The 18,612-nt window shown below is 36.2% G+C and overlaps 1 protein-coding gene across 1 annotated transcript in view; it reads right to left on the bottom strand.

Annotated features, from left to right (window-relative positions):
- The window catches only part of ABCA13 (ATP-binding cassette, sub-family A (ABC1), member 13), a 184,527-nt gene that overhangs the window by 58,348 nt on the left and 107,567 nt on the right, over positions 1–18,612 (bottom strand). The window contains 6 exon segments of the mRNA XM_040696008.1: positions 3,445–3,553; positions 11,002–11,089; positions 11,442–11,560; positions 13,150–13,222; positions 14,431–14,520; positions 15,371–15,617. Of these exon segments, the coding sequence (XP_040551942.1) occupies positions 3,445–3,553; positions 11,002–11,089; positions 11,442–11,560; positions 13,150–13,222; positions 14,431–14,520; positions 15,371–15,617 (726 nt within the window).

Genomic DNA, 18,612 nt, shown 5'->3' with positions numbered 1-18,612 from the left:
AGGGATGGAACATCTCCCCTATAGGGACATGCTGAGAGAGCTGGGTTGTTCACCCTGCAGAAGAGAAGGCTTTGAGATGACCTGATATGTAAGGTGGAGCTATAGGAAAGGAGAGGACAGACTCTTTAACAGAGTCTGTTGTGACAGAACAAGGGGAAATGGCTTCAAGCTTAAAAATGGCAGATTTAGATTAGATACAAGAAAAGTCTTTTACAGTGAGAGTGGTGAGGCACTGGAACACGTTGCTCAGAGATGTGGTAGATGCCTCATCCCTGGAGACTTTCAAGGCAAGGTTGGGTTGAGCCCTGGGCAACATGATCTAGCTGTGGATGTCCCTGTTCATTGCAGGGGAGGTGGACTAGATTACCTTTAAAGGTCCCTTCCAATTCTAAGGATTCTATGATTCCAAAGCAAGATATAACTATCCACATGGCACATAAGATGAGACATTTACTTATAAGCATTATTTCTAAAACACTACTCCAAAATAGATGACCAATCAATTAGTTATGATAAATCACAACTCTTGAATACAGTTTCTTCCTGCAGAGTCTCATACAAAACGCTCCTAAGCTTGTGTTCCCCATGACTGAAGGAAATCTCCTTATCACTAAAACCTATCACAGACTGGGATTAGTTCTGCTCTCTTATGTAAATTACTAGGCTGCAAGTCCCCTGTAATTAAAGCAGGCAGTACTACTCACACTATCCGTGATGACTTCCCTCCTCCCAGGAGACTTGGAAAAATCTTAGATTAAGTTCATACTCAGGAAATAACAGCTAAGTGGAGTGGTTCTCAGTACTTAAAAGAGTTTTTAAAGTAAGCTGTTGACCTCTTTCAAGGTTGTTTCAGTATCATAACAGTTTCTGCTCCCTGCATGCATTGCAATGCTCTACCCTATTGAAGTAATTCTTGCAACAAAGCAACACATTTTTTGTTGAAAGAAGGAAAGATTGTAACCTCAAACTCTCTTTCCAAGGATCAAATAATTTTTATGTCATTTAGAAGTAAGCACTGGTTCTGTTGACTGGAAGAAGCTACTCTATGAAAAAATATGTCATCAATGCAAGTCAGAATTATAAAGCCACACATCTGCAGCATCCTAACAAGCTCCTTCAGAGCAGTTTTTAATAATATTGTAGAATGAACATTGTATATAAAAAGATTTTTAAGAGAGGAAAAAAATCTAATTGTGTAGATCTCAGTCTAGAAATACGGTATATAGTCTTCTGACAACTAATTTACATATAATTAAATGTAACCATTTTAATGAGAAAAGCATAGGGAATGTTCTTGATCTTCATATAATCTGCTGGCAGTCCAATGGTTCAGGAACTATTTTATCACATTTTTGTGTCATGCAGCAAATCCAAATACAACACTATCACAATCCTTAGGATAACTATGATATTCTTTAATTCTAATCTAGATGGTAAATACACAAATCTTCACAAACAGATACAAAGGTATATGTAAATGTTTAAGTTACTGAATGGGATGTGTAGTGCTACAGAAAACAAGTCAGTATCAACATTATTTATCAAGTGCAAGATAACTTGATTAAAAATTACTTTTTATTAAAAATTCACATTAAAATGCTTGATTTCACTTAAACCTAAACTTTCTTCAGAAATATATTAGCCTTTTTTAATTTTTTTCACCTCATAATCCATTTAGACAAAAATAAAACTCCAGACATCTTTAAAGCTAACATTTTTTTTTTCCACTTGCCATTTTGGAAACGTTTCTTAATGAATTTTTATTTCATATCAACCAAGATTCCCTTTCTTTTTCACTAATTTTCCTCTTCTTTATTTATTATAAACATGAAGGCACATAAGATCAAACCAAGACAAAAATCTCGCTGAGATACAACCTCTCCCTCTTTTCTCCTGTACTTAAAAAGGACAGAAACCCAACTTGAAAGTCTCCAAATTGAAAATAAAAAATTAAAATTCCCTTGCTTTCATAAGAAAAGGGAAACACAGACATCAACGTGAATGCAGTATATGAAAAATAAATACTGCCTCCTCCAGGAAACATCAGTAAGAAAGAAAAAAAAAGATGCTTTAGGAATTTTTTCGCTGTAAAATATACCAATGGAAAAAAGTAATGGAAGCTCTGAGCATCATTTCACATTTACACACTTAAAAAGAGTTCAGAAGCTATTTTTCAAATTAATTCCTCTTTAGCAGAACCTCGAGAATGAAAGGAACCAGGATGAACAGTATTTAGCCTGAACTATCAAACTCAGAATTCAGTGTACTAAGAATTCACTATGTTTACAGATGATTCTTTGTCTGAAGTCACTGCCAAACAAGTTAAGCTGTAAAATCTGTATTTTAACTAAGTCTGTACAGTTCAAGAATACAAGAATTAGAAAAATGAGACACTTCTCTTTCTTTTGGTATGCACTGTAGTAAGATATACCTGCCTCTCCTGCTCCTTGAGCAACAGTATGCTACAGGAAGTTACACTGCAGTGTGAATTTAGTGGATATACTGGGTTTACTCTAAGTATTTACTTAAGGAGTAAAGTAATAAATAAGTTATAAATTCATATTCTTGTACAGTAAACATCCTGTTTAAGCAAGTCCTATCTTCCCAGAGAAGAAGCATCCCTATCATAGCAAGCCAATGTACACTTTGCCCATAGGAATGTCCTTCATAAAAAATGTGTATGGATGAGACAGTACAATTCAAATGTTACCTTCTTGCACACAACATTCTTCACACAGATAAACATGCTATTTCATTTCCAAAATATCCTATAAAGCCTGTCACTCTGGAATCTGATTTGATACCATATCAAACCTTCGTATTGAAAATTATTTTATTTAAAAATTATTTTTTCAAAACATACTGTCAACAGTTCTGGCCTGGTTCAGCATGGTTCTGTGACTAATGGAGTAGGGAGACCCACAGACCCAAGCCCCGGGAGACGGGGAAGGGAGAAAAACGTAAAAGGTAGAGAGATGGGACTAAAAACAAAACAGTGGCAACAAGCTACCAGAGGAAACTAATTTACTACATATGATAGTGGAATGAGAGATAACACAATATAATACAATATAGTTGGAACTGAAGCTAGTAAATAAAATGAGCATCCAAAACTGAAGGCCTTACTCAAATGCTGAAGGTGAGACAGCTAAGGAGCACACACCACAGAGATGAGTGGAAAAAGAAGGGGTAGTCTAATGACCCCCAAACAATTTTGTCTTTCCCTTTGAATGGAAAACAGAAACAGAACAGTGAAGTCTTCCGGGATCCGTAGTTCACTCTTTCTCTTCTGAGAACGAGGTACCCGGAATTATCGACAACCCATGGAACTGCAGAATTAACTCTTTAACTACGAGTGCACTACATGATGTTATGATGTGGAAAACTGATAACAAAAATCATAAAGCCACAACAGATATTAATAGACAATTAAAGAAATATTACCATACTGTCTCCAATCCACAGTTGGGGGCAAATTCAGCCACAGAATGAAGTTATTGAGTTCATTTAGGTAGGATGGCAGTGAATGGAAACCTTTTTGGTTATACCACACCTGAAAGAGAGAATGTAAATTGTGAATCAAAAATAGAAAGAGTCTGAACACTGACCTGAAAACTCCCATAATTTAAAGAATTGCATAAAGATATAGAAGATGAATTCTCCTTTTAAGGCACTTATTTACAGAAGAAGATGGCCTAGGAAGAACAGAATTGTTTTATTTGTACCTGTCTTTCAACAAAATGCAGCAGGTTGTTTTCTACTCCTGGAGTTGCAAACTTGACTGAAATTCTCTGGTTCAATGAAGCACTTTTTTACTTTACAAACATTTGGTTGAGCAAATAACACAGGAATACAATGCAAAAGCAATATTTTCCAATATAAACAGGAACATAAAAGATGAGGAAAAATATTAAAAAAAATAGTTTATTACTGACATTCCAAAAAGACTTATCAAAGTAATACCTGCAAGTGACATATGGCATAAAATGTCCAAAAACAGACCATGTCCAAGAAAGTTGGGAAAGAAAGAAACAAGGATGCACTGCCTACACAGTAAGTATGAAACTATGCCAGGAAGGACAAAGTTGACTCTGCACCTTTAACAAGCAATTATACTTGGTTTCCTGAGCAAGGAGAAAAGAAATACAGTAAACTTTAAATCAGACAAAGCAAGTCTGAGGACCATAGGGAAGCATTTCTGATGTAACATAAACTTTACTTTTAAATCATGCAGAACTGCCCCAACTTGATAAATATACTCAAAATGCATACCCTCCTAGGATTCCATGTGCAAGAATCAATGCCAATAGGCTAATTATGTCCCAGAACTGCGTATATGGAGGTCTCCGTTTTCCTTTTCCTTTGGAAATCAATTTCATTTCTCAACTGTAAATCAAAGCACCTTTAACCCTACATTATCCATAGCAAAACCAAGGTCAGAGAAAACAAAGCATGTTTGTTTTCAGTTTTGGTAACACATTTAAAATCATCTTCAATTACTGTCCACTTCTCACTGCATAGCAAGCTTTCATCTCCCTTTTTTGTTTATGCAGTTGACAAACTTATATCCTTTTCCTATTTGCTATCAACTATTTGCTAATATGCATTTTGTTCATCTCAGGTTGGCGCTGGGTAGTTTTCACTTTGTCTCTGGACTATGAATTGTATGTCAAAGTACATGTTTTTTAATGTAGGTCTCTCTTGCCTTAACTTGATCTTCCAAGATTTCATTTTTCTGAAATTAGACTTATGTCTTGGAAACTTCCACAAATAATACTATTCCATCACTCAGATAATGTTTTCATCTAGTCCTCTTCCACATATATCTGCCTTTTTTTTTTTTTTTTTTTTTTCCCCTGATTTAGTTTACCTAATACTGTTTTTTCCATCTAGAATCCAGCAACAATCCTTACTTGGACACTAAGATCCAGGCTTTGGCTTTTCTGTCATGTTCTTCTCCATGCTTCCTAGTGCAGGCTACCTACTCTTCAGTTCTATTTCCCTTTTCAAATAGTTCTTTCCTTCTGGATTTATTTTCCTCACTATCTACTTGCTTGGATCTCCCCACTGTACTCTGTTGTGACGCAAGGTCTGAAACACTTGAATCCTCCCATTTAGTTCCCTCCCTACCCTATACCATGCTGTCAAACTCTAACCTGAGGTTCACCATCACTTCTTTTGTGTCTCTCATTCTTAACATCATCTTTGCCATAATCTCCATTAAGTATTACTACACAAATTTGCAACTTTGGTCAACTATCACTACTCTTGCTTACAGTAGCTTTCACATTTTCTACTCTGTTCATGACATGGTCTTCACAGTTACCTCAAATCTCATCAGCATCCAATGTTCCCAACTTTAAAGAAAATATATATATATATATTTCCTGTTTCACAAACTTGTATGCAACTCCTTTGCTTTCCTCCAGGTCAGTGCCCACAAATTACTACACAGACTAGGTCTCTCATTCTATAATCAACAAGAGAGCTCCTTCAAGAGATGAACTGAAATAAAACCTGTATCTTGGAAAAAGTGCAAATTCTTCCACTGCTGGATCTCCTGTACAAATAGGTACCAGACAAAGAAACAAATGTTCAAAGATAGCCAGCCTTTTCCACACACCAATTTCTTATTTTATCTTGTTTAAAAAGATTTGTGCAGAATAGAAAGTTATAAACACGATGAAAATCCAATGCAATTTTGTTCATCATGCTGAATAAAAGGCCATTAAGAAAACAGTAAAACAGAACCCTGATGACACATTCTCATTTAATTGAAGCAGGAAAAGTCTCAACTATTCACAGAATGCCTTAGAAATATAATAATGTGACCAGTATTCAAATGAAAATACAAAAAATAAAAAAAAATAAAAAAAAAAATCCACAATACAGGCAGCATTGTGTAGAACCATACATTTCAATATCCCACACAGTAATTGGAATTCTGCATTCAAAGAATATTATATAACTGAATCAAACCACCAGCAAATAACCAAATTAAAGGTGGCTCTTTCATTGCTTATAATATAGCAATAAGTGAAAGAAAGAGCAACTGAGGTTGCTCTCTTCATCATAATATACATTTAAGCTCCTTTTTCCAAAATCCTTTTGATTTTTTCTATATTGATTAAAAAACTAAAATATAAAAAAGGAAATATATTATTTCCAGCTGAAATATATTTCATATTTCTTGCGTGCGTCACAGGTGATTATTTACAAATAGCAGGAAAGAGATCGGTATTAGAAAAATACAATGAATAAGATTATTAAATTTGATTTCTTATCATTTCATCATCTATCTATGACTGACAAAATTTGCTCCCAAGGAAAAACATTGCCCATCTCTAAATTAAAACTAAATTCTGTAAAAATATCTTTCTCATTATTCCACATCATTTTTTTTCCACAATTAATATTCTAGAATTATGTTAGACCGATGTTTTGATTAACTTATGCTCTATAAAGGAAAAAGGATGAGGACAGGCAGAGAATGAGCATTAAACAGGAGAGATGTATCTTCCTCTAGACATTTATACTATCGCTGCATAATAAAGCCTCAAATTCCAGCCTTTCATGCAGAACACTTCAGAATGCTATTAAAGACTACAGGTTCCCTGTCTGGACTACTTAAAATTTATTTTTCCTATTTAGAATTGTTACAAATAACAGCAACTATGTAATCATTATAGAATATTTTTACTCACAATTACCAAAATAAACAAATACATAGTCAGAAGATCTGGAAAAGTCGGTGAGGGGGTGGGAGGAGGGGAAAGAACATTTGAAGCAGAGTTGTGGTTTTGCCATATAGCATCATCTTCATCAATGAATGTTCATAGACAATGGTTTTAATTAGTCAAGTCTGGCATATGGTAGATAGATTCTTTTCTTTCTCATAGAATGGATAAATTTGGAGGGGACCTTAAAAATCATCTCGTTTCAGCCTTAAAAATCATCTAGCTAAATGCCTTGCATAAGTCCAGGTAGACACCATCAGTCACACTTCCTTTGTCCACCTATGTAGTCACTCCATCATAGAAAGACACCAGATTGGTCAGGAAAGATCTGCCCTTGATGAAGCAGTTTTGGCTGTCTTGGAACACTGCCTCACCTCATGTGTGCCTTAACATCTCTTCCAGGGGTATCCACTCCATGATCTTCCTAGGCATAGATGTGAGGCTCACCAACCTGTAGTTGCCTGGATCTTCCTTTCTTCCTTTTATTATACATGGGAGTGATGTTTCCCTTTTTATAGTCACTGGAGACTTCACCTGACAGCCATGATTTTTCAAATATGATGGAGAGCATCTTGGCAACCACATCAGCCAGTTCCTTCAGAACTCTGGGATGCATGTCATCCAGTCCCATAGACTTGTACACATTCAGACTGATGAGGTGGTCTCAAACTTGCTCCACTCTTACACAGATTTTGCTCCCCCAGCTCCTGCTTAGAAGTTCAGGGACATGAATTAGAAGTCTCACTGGTGATGAAGACCGAGGTGAAGAACTCACCAAGTACCTCAGCCTTCTCCATGTCTGAGGAGGTCAGCTCTCCATTTTAATTTATCAGAGGGACTCCACTCTCCTTTGCCTAACTATTCTGAGCAGTGTATATAAAGAAACCCTTCCTGTTGTTTTATATATCCCTCACCAAGTTCAATTCCATCTGCACCGTGGCTTTTCTGACTGCATCCCTGCACATCCAGACAGCATATCTATACTCTTCCCAGGCCACGCATCCCTACTTCCACTGCTTATACTTTTTCTTTTTCTTTTTTTTTTTTTTTTCCCTTAGCAGAGACCAACACATCTTTGCACATTCATGCTATTTTCCTATCTCATCTGCCTGATTTCTTTCTCTGGGAATGGAGAGCTCTTGTGCTTTCAGAAAGGCATCATTAAAGTTCTACCAGCTCTCTTCTGTTCTTTTGCCCCTTAGGACCATTTCCCTGGGGATCTTATCCAGCAATTCTTTAAGAAGCCTGAATTCATCCTCCTCAAATTCAGGGTCCTGACTCCACTCTTTGCCAGGCTCACATTCCTTGAGATCATGAACTCAACCAGAGCATGGTTAGTGCAGCCCAGGCTGCCTCTGATCGTAATCTCTTTTACAATCTCTTCTGCATTACTGAGCAACAGGTCCAGCAATGCTTCACTTCTGTGGGTCTGTCCAGTACCTGAACCAAAAAGTTCTTGCCAATGGACTCCAGAAGTCTCCTAGACTGTTTGCACATTGCCATGTTGTTTTTCCATGTTATCTCTGAACACGCACACACATTCACTGTTGGTAAAGATTATTTCAGAATTTGAATAGGTATTTTTAATTTGAACTGTAAAAATAAGTTGACTAATGGAGTGGGGAATAACATAGAAAGATTCCAACATTTTCTAAAATGAAATGAATTGAACAGTAAGTCTCTTCAGATGCAAATTTCTCATTTTACTTCATATGAATCTATGTAAATGGTACATTCACTGTCTCATGAACAAGCCTGAAAGGTCAAAGTAGAAGTCTGGTCATTAATTATTGAAAGGTTAATGCAATAATTTGACACTGCATCAGTTGAAAGCCACTTTCAGGAGGTATTTTAGATAACACAGTGCCCTTTATAAATGCACTCCGATATTTTCTTTGGCTCTGAAATATGAAGCTTACTCACAAACATGGAATTATAATTTATCCTTTTGTCGATGCCAGGTGGAGCTCTATGCATAAGACATCAAATAAATAAATGACCCTGACAAAAACCACAGTGCTTGCGCATGTCAAAACAATAGCTTTAAAGGTATAAAGACACAGAGGATGAAAATGGCAGACAGAAGAACACACCTTACTGCAATCCTCCAGGACTTGAAATTACTAATTGAGGATTTATGGAACTGGAGTTCAAAGCTATAAGAAATCTGGAGGTAAAGGAAATTACAAATAACCTAAATGAAAATATTTATAAGGCGGAGTGTGTATATCTGATATTTTCAAACAAAAGTGCAAAGAAAAGGCACTGCAGTCAGGCAGCAACTTGCAATACTAGAAGTGAAATTATGTTGGCAAGAGTTAGAAAATATCTACATACTGTTTTAACTGCACTTTGTACCAAAAGGGAATTTGAGATAGAGTTTAATTACACTTTTGTTTTTCTTCTTCATTTGTAAGAAAATTACATCTAGTGCCAATATCACATAAAATATTTTCAAGACAGAAAGATCTTTCTCTCATACTCCAATTTGGAAACCAGAAGGTCAAGTTTCACAGCTTCCTCTAATAAGAAATCTGCTTGCATAAAAAGAGAAGTGGTTACTCAGATTCTTCAAATACTCCAGAACTGCTCTCCTCCTTCCTGGTCTTAGATTTGAATGGTCCTCAAAAGAACTTTGCAAAACATTCCCAAGAGGAAAAAAAGAAAAATTTGTTCTGAAAATTCTCATTTAAGCTCTGGATCCCAACCCAAGTTTTCACGTCTTTCCAGTGTGCACTAGAAATCCTCAAGGAAAAGCTCCTGACTTCATTGCACTTAGAATAATCCTTCTGTTCTTGGCTCTCAGAGGTAGCTCTGGACAGAAAACAACTACTATTTGAAGAACTGCAAGACAGGATGGTCCACTGTCAGAGGATACCCAGATTTCACAGCTCAATCGATTTCATCAAGGTGCAAGTTCCTCTGGGATAAAAATGGGAAGTTGCTCACAAGTGCAGGGTAGTTATGTGAAATTAACTTCTACTTACTATATACAAGTAACTACTCCCAGAACCTAAATCTTTACTTTTATAAAACAATGAGTTGGAGGGGAGAAAAAAAAAAAAAAAGTGAAAGAAAAAAGAGAGAGAAATGTAGCAAAGAAATGAAATATTTATTGCAAAAATGGTACAAGCATCAATAACAAATTTCTGAGACATTCAGTGGATACTTTCTTCCCCAACTCAGACACTGTCTTGCTCCAATTTATAGGAGGGAGAAGATGTTCTTTTAATATACCCAGTGGTGATATTAAGACACCATGGGTCAAATATTAGTCCAACCAGTTTATTTCAAATCCTAGTTGTTTAGGGGTATGGGGAAGGGAAGATGGGCAATAGAAAAGATAAGAAATAAAAGCAAGGAGTCTTTGTAGGAAGCAAGAGAGAGACAGCCACCACCAGGATTCCAGCATTTCTTGTAGTTCTGATGTTGATCTTCAGTAATGATGGCTCATTGGAGGTTGTTGTTTGGTTGAGGACGACGACAACAACGACAGTACCAACTTATTTATAAGTCCAAAGTGGTCGAGTCAGTTCTTTTTGTAGTGGCAGCTTCTAGCTTTGGGATCTCAGCAGAAACTCCTTTGTTCCCATTTTCTGGGTCTTGCCAGCAGATAAGAGGGAACAGGGAGGCGCACACCTGCATCCTGTTTTTCACAGGATATGATGGTATCATTCCCCAGTCTCCCATACCAAACTGGAGTTATTTGGTCACAGGCCAGATCTTCTGCCAGTAAATGCTTCTGAGTATTCTCTTTCGACGGCAAACAGCTCCAAAGAAATGCTTTCAAATGTAAATTTGTCCACAAAGTGATGTTGATTACCACACAGCGACATCCACGACTTGCCTCCTGCGTAAGTCAGAGTCTTTTCGCAAGAAATGCCTCAGAAAGCAAGCTTTGAGCCAAAAATAAAGAAGGGTTCAGACAGACATTGACTTCATAGAGTACAAATGAATATAAAATGATATTTGCACTTGCTACCTAAAAAAAAATAGTTTTAAAGATGAGCTCAGTTAGACTCTGAAATAGGTTCACAGGATAAACATCAGAGGACTTATCATTTGACTCATTTAAAACTGCTTTTCAGAACATGGGAAATTTTCAAGAATTACAGACATAGAAACAGATCGCAATAGACAGTTTTTCCTCCAGTTTATAAATACAAGGGCTTTATATAATGATTTATTATTTGCCAAGTGCAATGAAGTCTGGACCCTCAAGAAGTAAGAAATGCATACACATGTGCACACGTGCAATCCTTACCTTAACCAGAGGCTTAGATTTGATATTACTCCATTTTTGTTCTTGATATTCACAAGCTTTCTTCCCACCAAAAGACCAACCACCATATCTGGTAACAGACAATAAGGTGACAGCAAGTTACCCATCTTAAAGTCCATCTTCCTTAGCAGTCATTTTGCAGTGATAAAGTGGTAATATCTAAATTAATGCATTATTTTTCAACTGAAATTACTGGGTGAAAAGAACCATTGGCAACTGCTGGAGGAAGTTCTGAGAAATTTCCATAGAGGGGGTGCCATGTTACCTTTATACAAGGCTATTCAGCTTAACAAAAAACAATAGACAAAGGCAACTGCCACCTTACACTCGTCTGTGCTTTGGATCGGGAAGGATTTTTTTTGTTGTTTTTTTTTTTTAATACACAAAGGATAAACTGGTTAGTCATTTTAGGATTAGGTTACCTTGCTTTGTTGGAAGGTCTCACTAAATATTCTTCCACAATCAACCCTGAGAGATTGTACAAAATATGTCCTCTCTTATTTTTCACATAGGGAACAGAAGCATTGAAACTTGGACACATCTGGAAAACAGTATACAGAAAATGTATAATAAGTGAAGAATAAGTGAAGTGGCCTTTAAAGAGCATTTAAAAAATCAGTGTCACTAAATTTAGCCTTTTTTTTTCCAAGTTTGTATACAGTTTTTGCAGCATTGCTTGTCAACTGAATTTAACTTTTTTTAGCTTCAATAACTTTTCAATAAATTATGTATGGTTTCATTTTTATAAGGCATCTCAAATAATTGTAACTGTCACCTACATAAGAGTTTCTTGCAACCCTGTCAGTCAATTTTGTTTTGAAAACATCAAAACTTAAATATAGACAGGATTACAAGATTAATGAAAAAGGCAACAAGACTTGTATTCACTTTTGTGCCTGAAAATAAACACAAAAGGCACAAGTAGAATATAGGATGAAAACAAAAATTCTGATTCATGCACTGAGGGATAGTAGCAGGGGAAAAAAAAAAAAGGTGTTTTCTAGCAATTCAGTTGGATAGTCTCACAAAAAGACAGTTATTATGATGTGACACCTGGGAAACCTCATAAAGTATATAATGCATAAAATCTGAAAATTTGCCATGCTTATTTGACATCTTGACCCTACATGTTATAAATCAGTCTCAGATATTCTAGCTTTCCATAGCTCACAGGTAAAATTTCTGGCTCCACTGACAAATTACCTTTGAAGTTCCACAGTTAGTGGGTCTCTCCCTGACACTGAGTCCTCATTATCTTTTTGTTTAAGCTTGTTTTATTCTAAGTATCATTCTACAGTATTAGAGAAAAAAGTGCTCCTTGCCCAGTAAAGTCAAAAATTAGTTCCCCCTTCCAATTTTCCCAAAATTAATGTATTTCAGATGCAACTCTCACTCCAATAAATTTATCTCCTTTATAAGGATATAAATATGAAATGGTCCCATCAAGGCAAATAACTTGCTATAATACACAGTTATAATATAACATTATAATACACAGTTTCACATCCCAGTTTATTACTCAATGTCAGCACAGTTCAACTGGAAAAAGTCACTAGTCAAAAAGGTTAGAAATTCATTAACTTTTTCAAAATTCTGCCCTGAAAAGCTATTTTATTTTCACATATACCGTTCAAAACAAAAATAAACTCTAAGCATTAAATGCTAGTCAAACATAGATTCCCTGGTAGCTTCTAACAGCTAGAAATATCTGCTCTTTCCATTTTTGAGTAGGTAGTTTTTCAGGTAATCAAGTGTAATGTTTTAACTTTATTTTGCATGACTGTTTTGTAAGCAAAGTCCTAGATCATGTTTGAAGCCAAGTTGCATCTGCTGAGATGAGTTCAACTATCTTTGATTCCTGTTGTTTCAGGTCAATCTAAAGACATTTCTACTATACACAAATGTACACACTTAAATACATAACAAAATTGTGCAGGCTTCTTCTCTGAATACCTCAGAATATATAAGCCAAATGTTAGATGAGATAAAGCAATATCTGATCAGAAAAAAAGGTCAGTTTTCTAAGCATTTACCTCCTCAGCTATACCCCTGCCCCTTCAAAAAGAATAGTTCAGGTACTGCATATACTACACAAAAAGTTTTTACATAAATACAAACACATATACATACCTCCTTTGCAGACATGCATCCACATGAATTCAGGAGTGAATTTGATTCTATGTGCCAACATGAATTATTTTTTCTAATGGGAATAAACATAATTATATGAAAAACCATCAAGAGAAAGGAATATATTATAGAAGAAATCCACAGAGTAACAAGTAAATCTGGAATCTTGAGAACCTTCCTAGTATTTTTCCACAGCAGCAGCTGAATCTGAAGATATATCAAGTTATATTTACTTAAGTCAAAGTAGATTCACAACAAATATTTATGTAAGTAAAGCAACAAAGGATTTGCATGCTTTGTGTTTGCATCAGTAAGGTAAGTAAAGAATAGTTACCATTCTGCATTACTAACTTTAGACATCTGAAGCTCTTCCTAACAAACACCCTAATAATTATTGTCTAACCCTCATTCATACAAGACAATAGACTCAATCAAAATCCTCCTGAAATTAATGAGAAATCTGTCACTGACATCTAAGGGATTTGAATCAGACCTTTAACAATTAAGCGTATTTACACATATTCTATCTGGATACTAGATCCTTAGTCAAAGCAGGTTTAACATTAGCCTCATGTTCAGAGGGCTGGAGCACAGTGAAGAAAGATTGAGAGAGATAGACCTCCAAGCTGAGGACTTGGAGGAGAGAAGGCTCCAGGCAGACCTCATCGACCTTCCAGTACTAAGGGAAGCTAACAACCAAGGAGACCGGCGTTTTACACAGTCTGAGTGACAGAACAAGAGATAATGGCTTTAAACTAAAAGAAAAGAAATTTAGGTTAGATGTTAGGAAATTCTTCACTCAGAGTGTAGCAAGGCACTGGCACAAGCTGCCCAAAGAAGCTGTGGGTGCCCCATCCCTGAAGGTATTCAAGGCCAGATTGGATGGAGACCTGGGCAGCCTGAACTGGTGGGTGGCAGACCTCCCCATGGCAGGGAGTTGGAACTACATGATCTTTAAGGTCCATTCCAAGCTACACCATTCTATGACTGCTGACAGAAGATTGAGACAGTTCACGTTACAAAGAAAAAAATATTGATTTCACTGCTTCTTTACAACTTTTGCTTTTATCTATGCTTCTATTTTCTCTTTTGTTTAAGTACATGCAATCAGCGAATTTTTTCCTAGATCCAACTTAAGGCTAATTAATTTTTACTGTTAAAATTTCACCCAAAATATAATTATGCTAGATTTATTGATTTCCTCACTACTATCAGCATCAAGTTAGCAGCAAGAGTTACATCAGTATAGAACATTTTAAAGTAGTTACATTATTCAGTTACCCTTGTTTTGAATGCATGCATGTGAAGTCCCAGTCAAAGAAATATCTCAGCAGAATCTGAGATAGGTTTCCTAGATTATCATCTTCAGTGCTGTTCAAAGTGGGCCAAAAGGTAAAGGGAAAGAAACACAAACATGTTAATTTGTCTAATTCTATTCTTTCAGCCTCACAGTTCTACATGTTTTCTACAAAATTAAAGAACTAACAAATCTATGCATAGGAAACATATGAAACAAGACATGTATTTCAAAAACTACATCTGAACTTGTAAAGAAAATTCAAAACCCCTAAACAAATCTAAACTTCTCCCAACAGCCATTCTTCTCATTACAGAAGTGTTTTGTGTTTCATTTATAAATTCAAACATCATCATAGTTGTCCAACAGTTAAAACTATCTGTCTGATTTACAGGTAATACACAGTAATTCTGATATAAGCTATAGATACTGAAGACAAATAATACTCTAGATGGTTTCAAAGCTAAAAATACAAAAACTAGAGGTTCAGTTAGAAAGGCACAAGCTTCTTTAGCACTGTGTGGTACTGTCTAACCTGAGAACTTTTTCAGAAAAATACTGATCTAATCATTTAAATATACTGAAGCACACAAAGGCTTTTTAAAATGCACTTAAACATTTATATATATGCAATCATGATCTGTACTGAACACAAACTGCTCCAAAACCTTTGTCCTTCCTCCAGCAAATGCTTTGTACAATGTCTTTGTTTTCGTGTTTCTCTCATATGTCCCCCTCATAATAATCTAAAAAAATGTACTAAACAACTGAAAAACAAACAGCTGTTGTAAAACTAACAAACAAACAAAAAGCACAAACAAACCTATTATTATTTGAAGAATGTAAATACTCATAAAAATATGGGAACTCAAGAATAAAGGTCCCAGAAGCCTGAATATTGATGATGACCAATTAGTTCTTTACCTAAAGAAGGATTCTGCATTCTCGTAAAGTCTCGGTGTCAGCTTGAGGGAAGGATAATCAATAGCCAGAGGCTTCACACTAAACAAGGCCATTGCCAGTGCAACAAAGAGGACTGGCAGAAGCACATGTGACAGACTTCCTCTCCAGTCTCGCCTAATGCAGTGAAACCTCTTCAGCAGAAGGGCAACAATTTGTGCAAGAATGAGATTAGTTCCACATATACGTGAGGCCTCCATAAGCGAGATATCTGTAAAACAGAAATTAATAAATAAATCTGAAGAAATTCAAATTACATGAGTTGTATTTTCAAATATAAAACACAATAGCTTTTTGATAGAAAAGAAAAACTACACAAATCTATAGTGTCCAACCGGGTGGAGCAGTACAAATCTCCCCACATCTCAGTAAAATTAGTTAACTCTGCCTATAAACCCACAGTTGTATCTCTGTAACTCCCTGTACACAAATAAAGGAGCACTGGATACCTATTTGTCTGCAGTCTTTGCACTGGTACATCCATTCCTTGTGCATTGTCATGTTTGCTCCTAGACAAATGACCAAGAAACATGGTTTCTATTAGCACCAAGGACACAATCTGCAATGATTGAAATCAGTGGCAACTTTTCCTCAGGGATTTCAACAGGAAGTCTTCAGAGTATGTTACAGCACATAGATGCTAGAAAGGTAGATACTCATAAAAGCATTCCCTTACTTTCTCTGTTCAGAGAGGACTGATGACATTTATTCATATGTTAGTTAAAGCAATTTTCACAATCCCAGTCAATGGACTGTCTATCATATTTGCATGGGAGTGTTCCCACAGCTTACTGACATCTCACCAATCAAATTTTCCAGATACGCTCTCAAATAATTTAATTTTGTTGTTCTTTGTGTCTACTGTTGTGCTCGAGTATGTATTTGTCAGACATAACAGTCACTTGGCCATCTATTTTAGGTTCTAATGTCTTTTAGGTACGTGCAGGCTGTGCAGCAGCTCCTCCAGCCTTGCCAGACTGAACATACCTTCTGTCTCTTTTCCTCCTTAGAGCACAGCAGTCTCAAGCAGATTTATCACCACAGAAATTTGCACTGTAGCTAAACTGTACAAACTGTTTATCATAGTGTTCAAAGACATATCATATTTTACAATCCCCTGTAATTTATCTTTAATCGCATTCTATATAGTAAGGCAGCACTTCCATGTCACATTTTAATAATGTGACATTGTTTGTCACATTGCCTTTACTCTTAAGAGATCTTTCAAGTAACCCTAAATTAACTGTCCTTCACTTTGCACAGTTTCTCCTAGTTAACTAGAAATTTAATCCTAGAAGAGAATACTGTAGGACAAACAAAGGGGAAAGGCAAAAAAAAAAGATGGTGAACTTCTGACAGAGTGGCCATTGAACAATACAGCTCAAATTCTGTGCTTTCTAGCAACCAGTACGTGGACTGTAAACTTGTGATTTCTTATAGTAAAAATTATATGCGCGTTGCCACGGAAGATTTTAATCATATCAAGTAGACACATTATGAGAGATATCAGCTTCTATGCTTTGGTCCTACATAAGAAGTCATTGGGAGGACTTCACGGTGATATGGAATACCTTGTGGGCTTCCCAAAACTAAGATTTCTGGAAAAAGATAATCATCACATCCACCTTCAAGACGAGCAAAAAAAGAGGATCAAGCCTCAGTCCCTGGGATAGTTACAGATGAAATCCCCCAGAAAAGTACAACAAAGATACAAAAAATAAGGTGCCTGGGAATAGCCAGCATGGATTTACCAAGGTCGAAACCTATCTGGTCCACCTAAGAGCTATGAAAACAAGATTGCTTTAGTGAATAAGGAATTAGTAGTGGATGTTTTCTTTTCCTTGACTGAATGCAGCCTATGACATGGTCTTTCACAACATCCTTAGAACAAGTAGGGTGAGAAAGACAACAAAGCCATGGTCTCTGCACCACACCTTCGACTGGATTGGTGGTGCTGGATGCAGTAAATGGGCAGTTGGTTACAATGTCCCTGAAGGCCACTGGTGAGGAAAGCACTAACAATGATGGTTAGCATGCGCACACTCCACACCCGGTAGAGACCCACATGTTTGGAGATGGCTGTAGGGGGTGTGCATTTGGATGAGAGCCACCTTTCAGAAGGGTTGGTGGACAGAATGAGTTCAGAGACAGAACCCAGAGGCAGTGGTGGTACTGTTTCTGCTCAGGGAAAAAGCAAAAGAAGCAACAGGTACCAGCTAGGATACAGGAAATTCCTACTCAATACATCATGAAAAAAATTAACTGTCATGATAAATAACAAATAGAGCAGACTGAACAAAGCCCTGAGTAACCAATTCTAAGTTGATCTGCTTTCAGTAGGAACTTGGACAAGATAATCATCAAATGTCTCTTCATACCCTAATAGCTTCTGATTCAATCAGATTCCAATTACTTCTTAGTAATTAATTTTAGTTTTATTTCTGGAAAGTAAAATAGTATTTATTCTTTTAATTCTGATACTGAGTGGCATTTTTTATCTTATATATTCTCATAGAACAGAAATTCTGTCTTTTAGCAGTTCTAATCACAGACATGTCCTAGTAGCTTGACAACTTGTACAAAAGGGACTTAGGATTTTAGTCCTTTGTGGAGAAAAAAAAGTAGCTACAAAATTCAGACAGTAGTCCTATATTCAGATGTTCTAGTCAAGTGCATTTGCAGTTTGGAACCTGGCTTTCTATAAATTTGGCAACTAGGAGAAGACAATCTTAGTAAAAGAAGATGTTTTTAAGCAAAATACTTTATGGAAGTATTAAGCTTTTTAAATTACATCATATTATGATAAGATTTTCCACAGTTAACACACAGAGGCACTTGAAAGCAGAATAATTTGCAAGGAATGGGTGTTTTTAAAATAAATGAGATTCCATGTTTCCAGCTGAGTGTCTCTGCAATTGTAAAATACACTATCTCTCATTTATGAAAGCTATCAAAGTATTGAAATGCAAGAAAAGTACAAAGCAGCAGAACACAATGAAAAATCTGCCATAGTCCCAGATCTGTTCATAGATTATAAGCATGAAATGTGAGTGAAAGATCCTTCAAAATGTTTGCTCCCTTTGAACGTCTGAATGAGGGCTATCACAATTACTTTCTAAGGGCAGGAAGGGAAATCAAAGCTGCCATTCATGTTGTTTCTTGACAAATGGAGCAGAGAGAAAAGCTAACAAATTCATTCAGATTGC

This window comes from Gallus gallus, chromosome 2 (genome assembly GCF_016699485.2).
Source record: "Gallus gallus isolate bGalGal1 chromosome 2, bGalGal1.mat.broiler.GRCg7b, whole genome shotgun sequence".
NCBI lineage: Eukaryota > Metazoa > Chordata > Aves > Galliformes > Phasianidae > Gallus > Gallus gallus.
The sequence above is the reverse complement of the archived record's forward strand: the minus strand, read 5'-3'. Positions and strand labels throughout refer to the sequence as shown.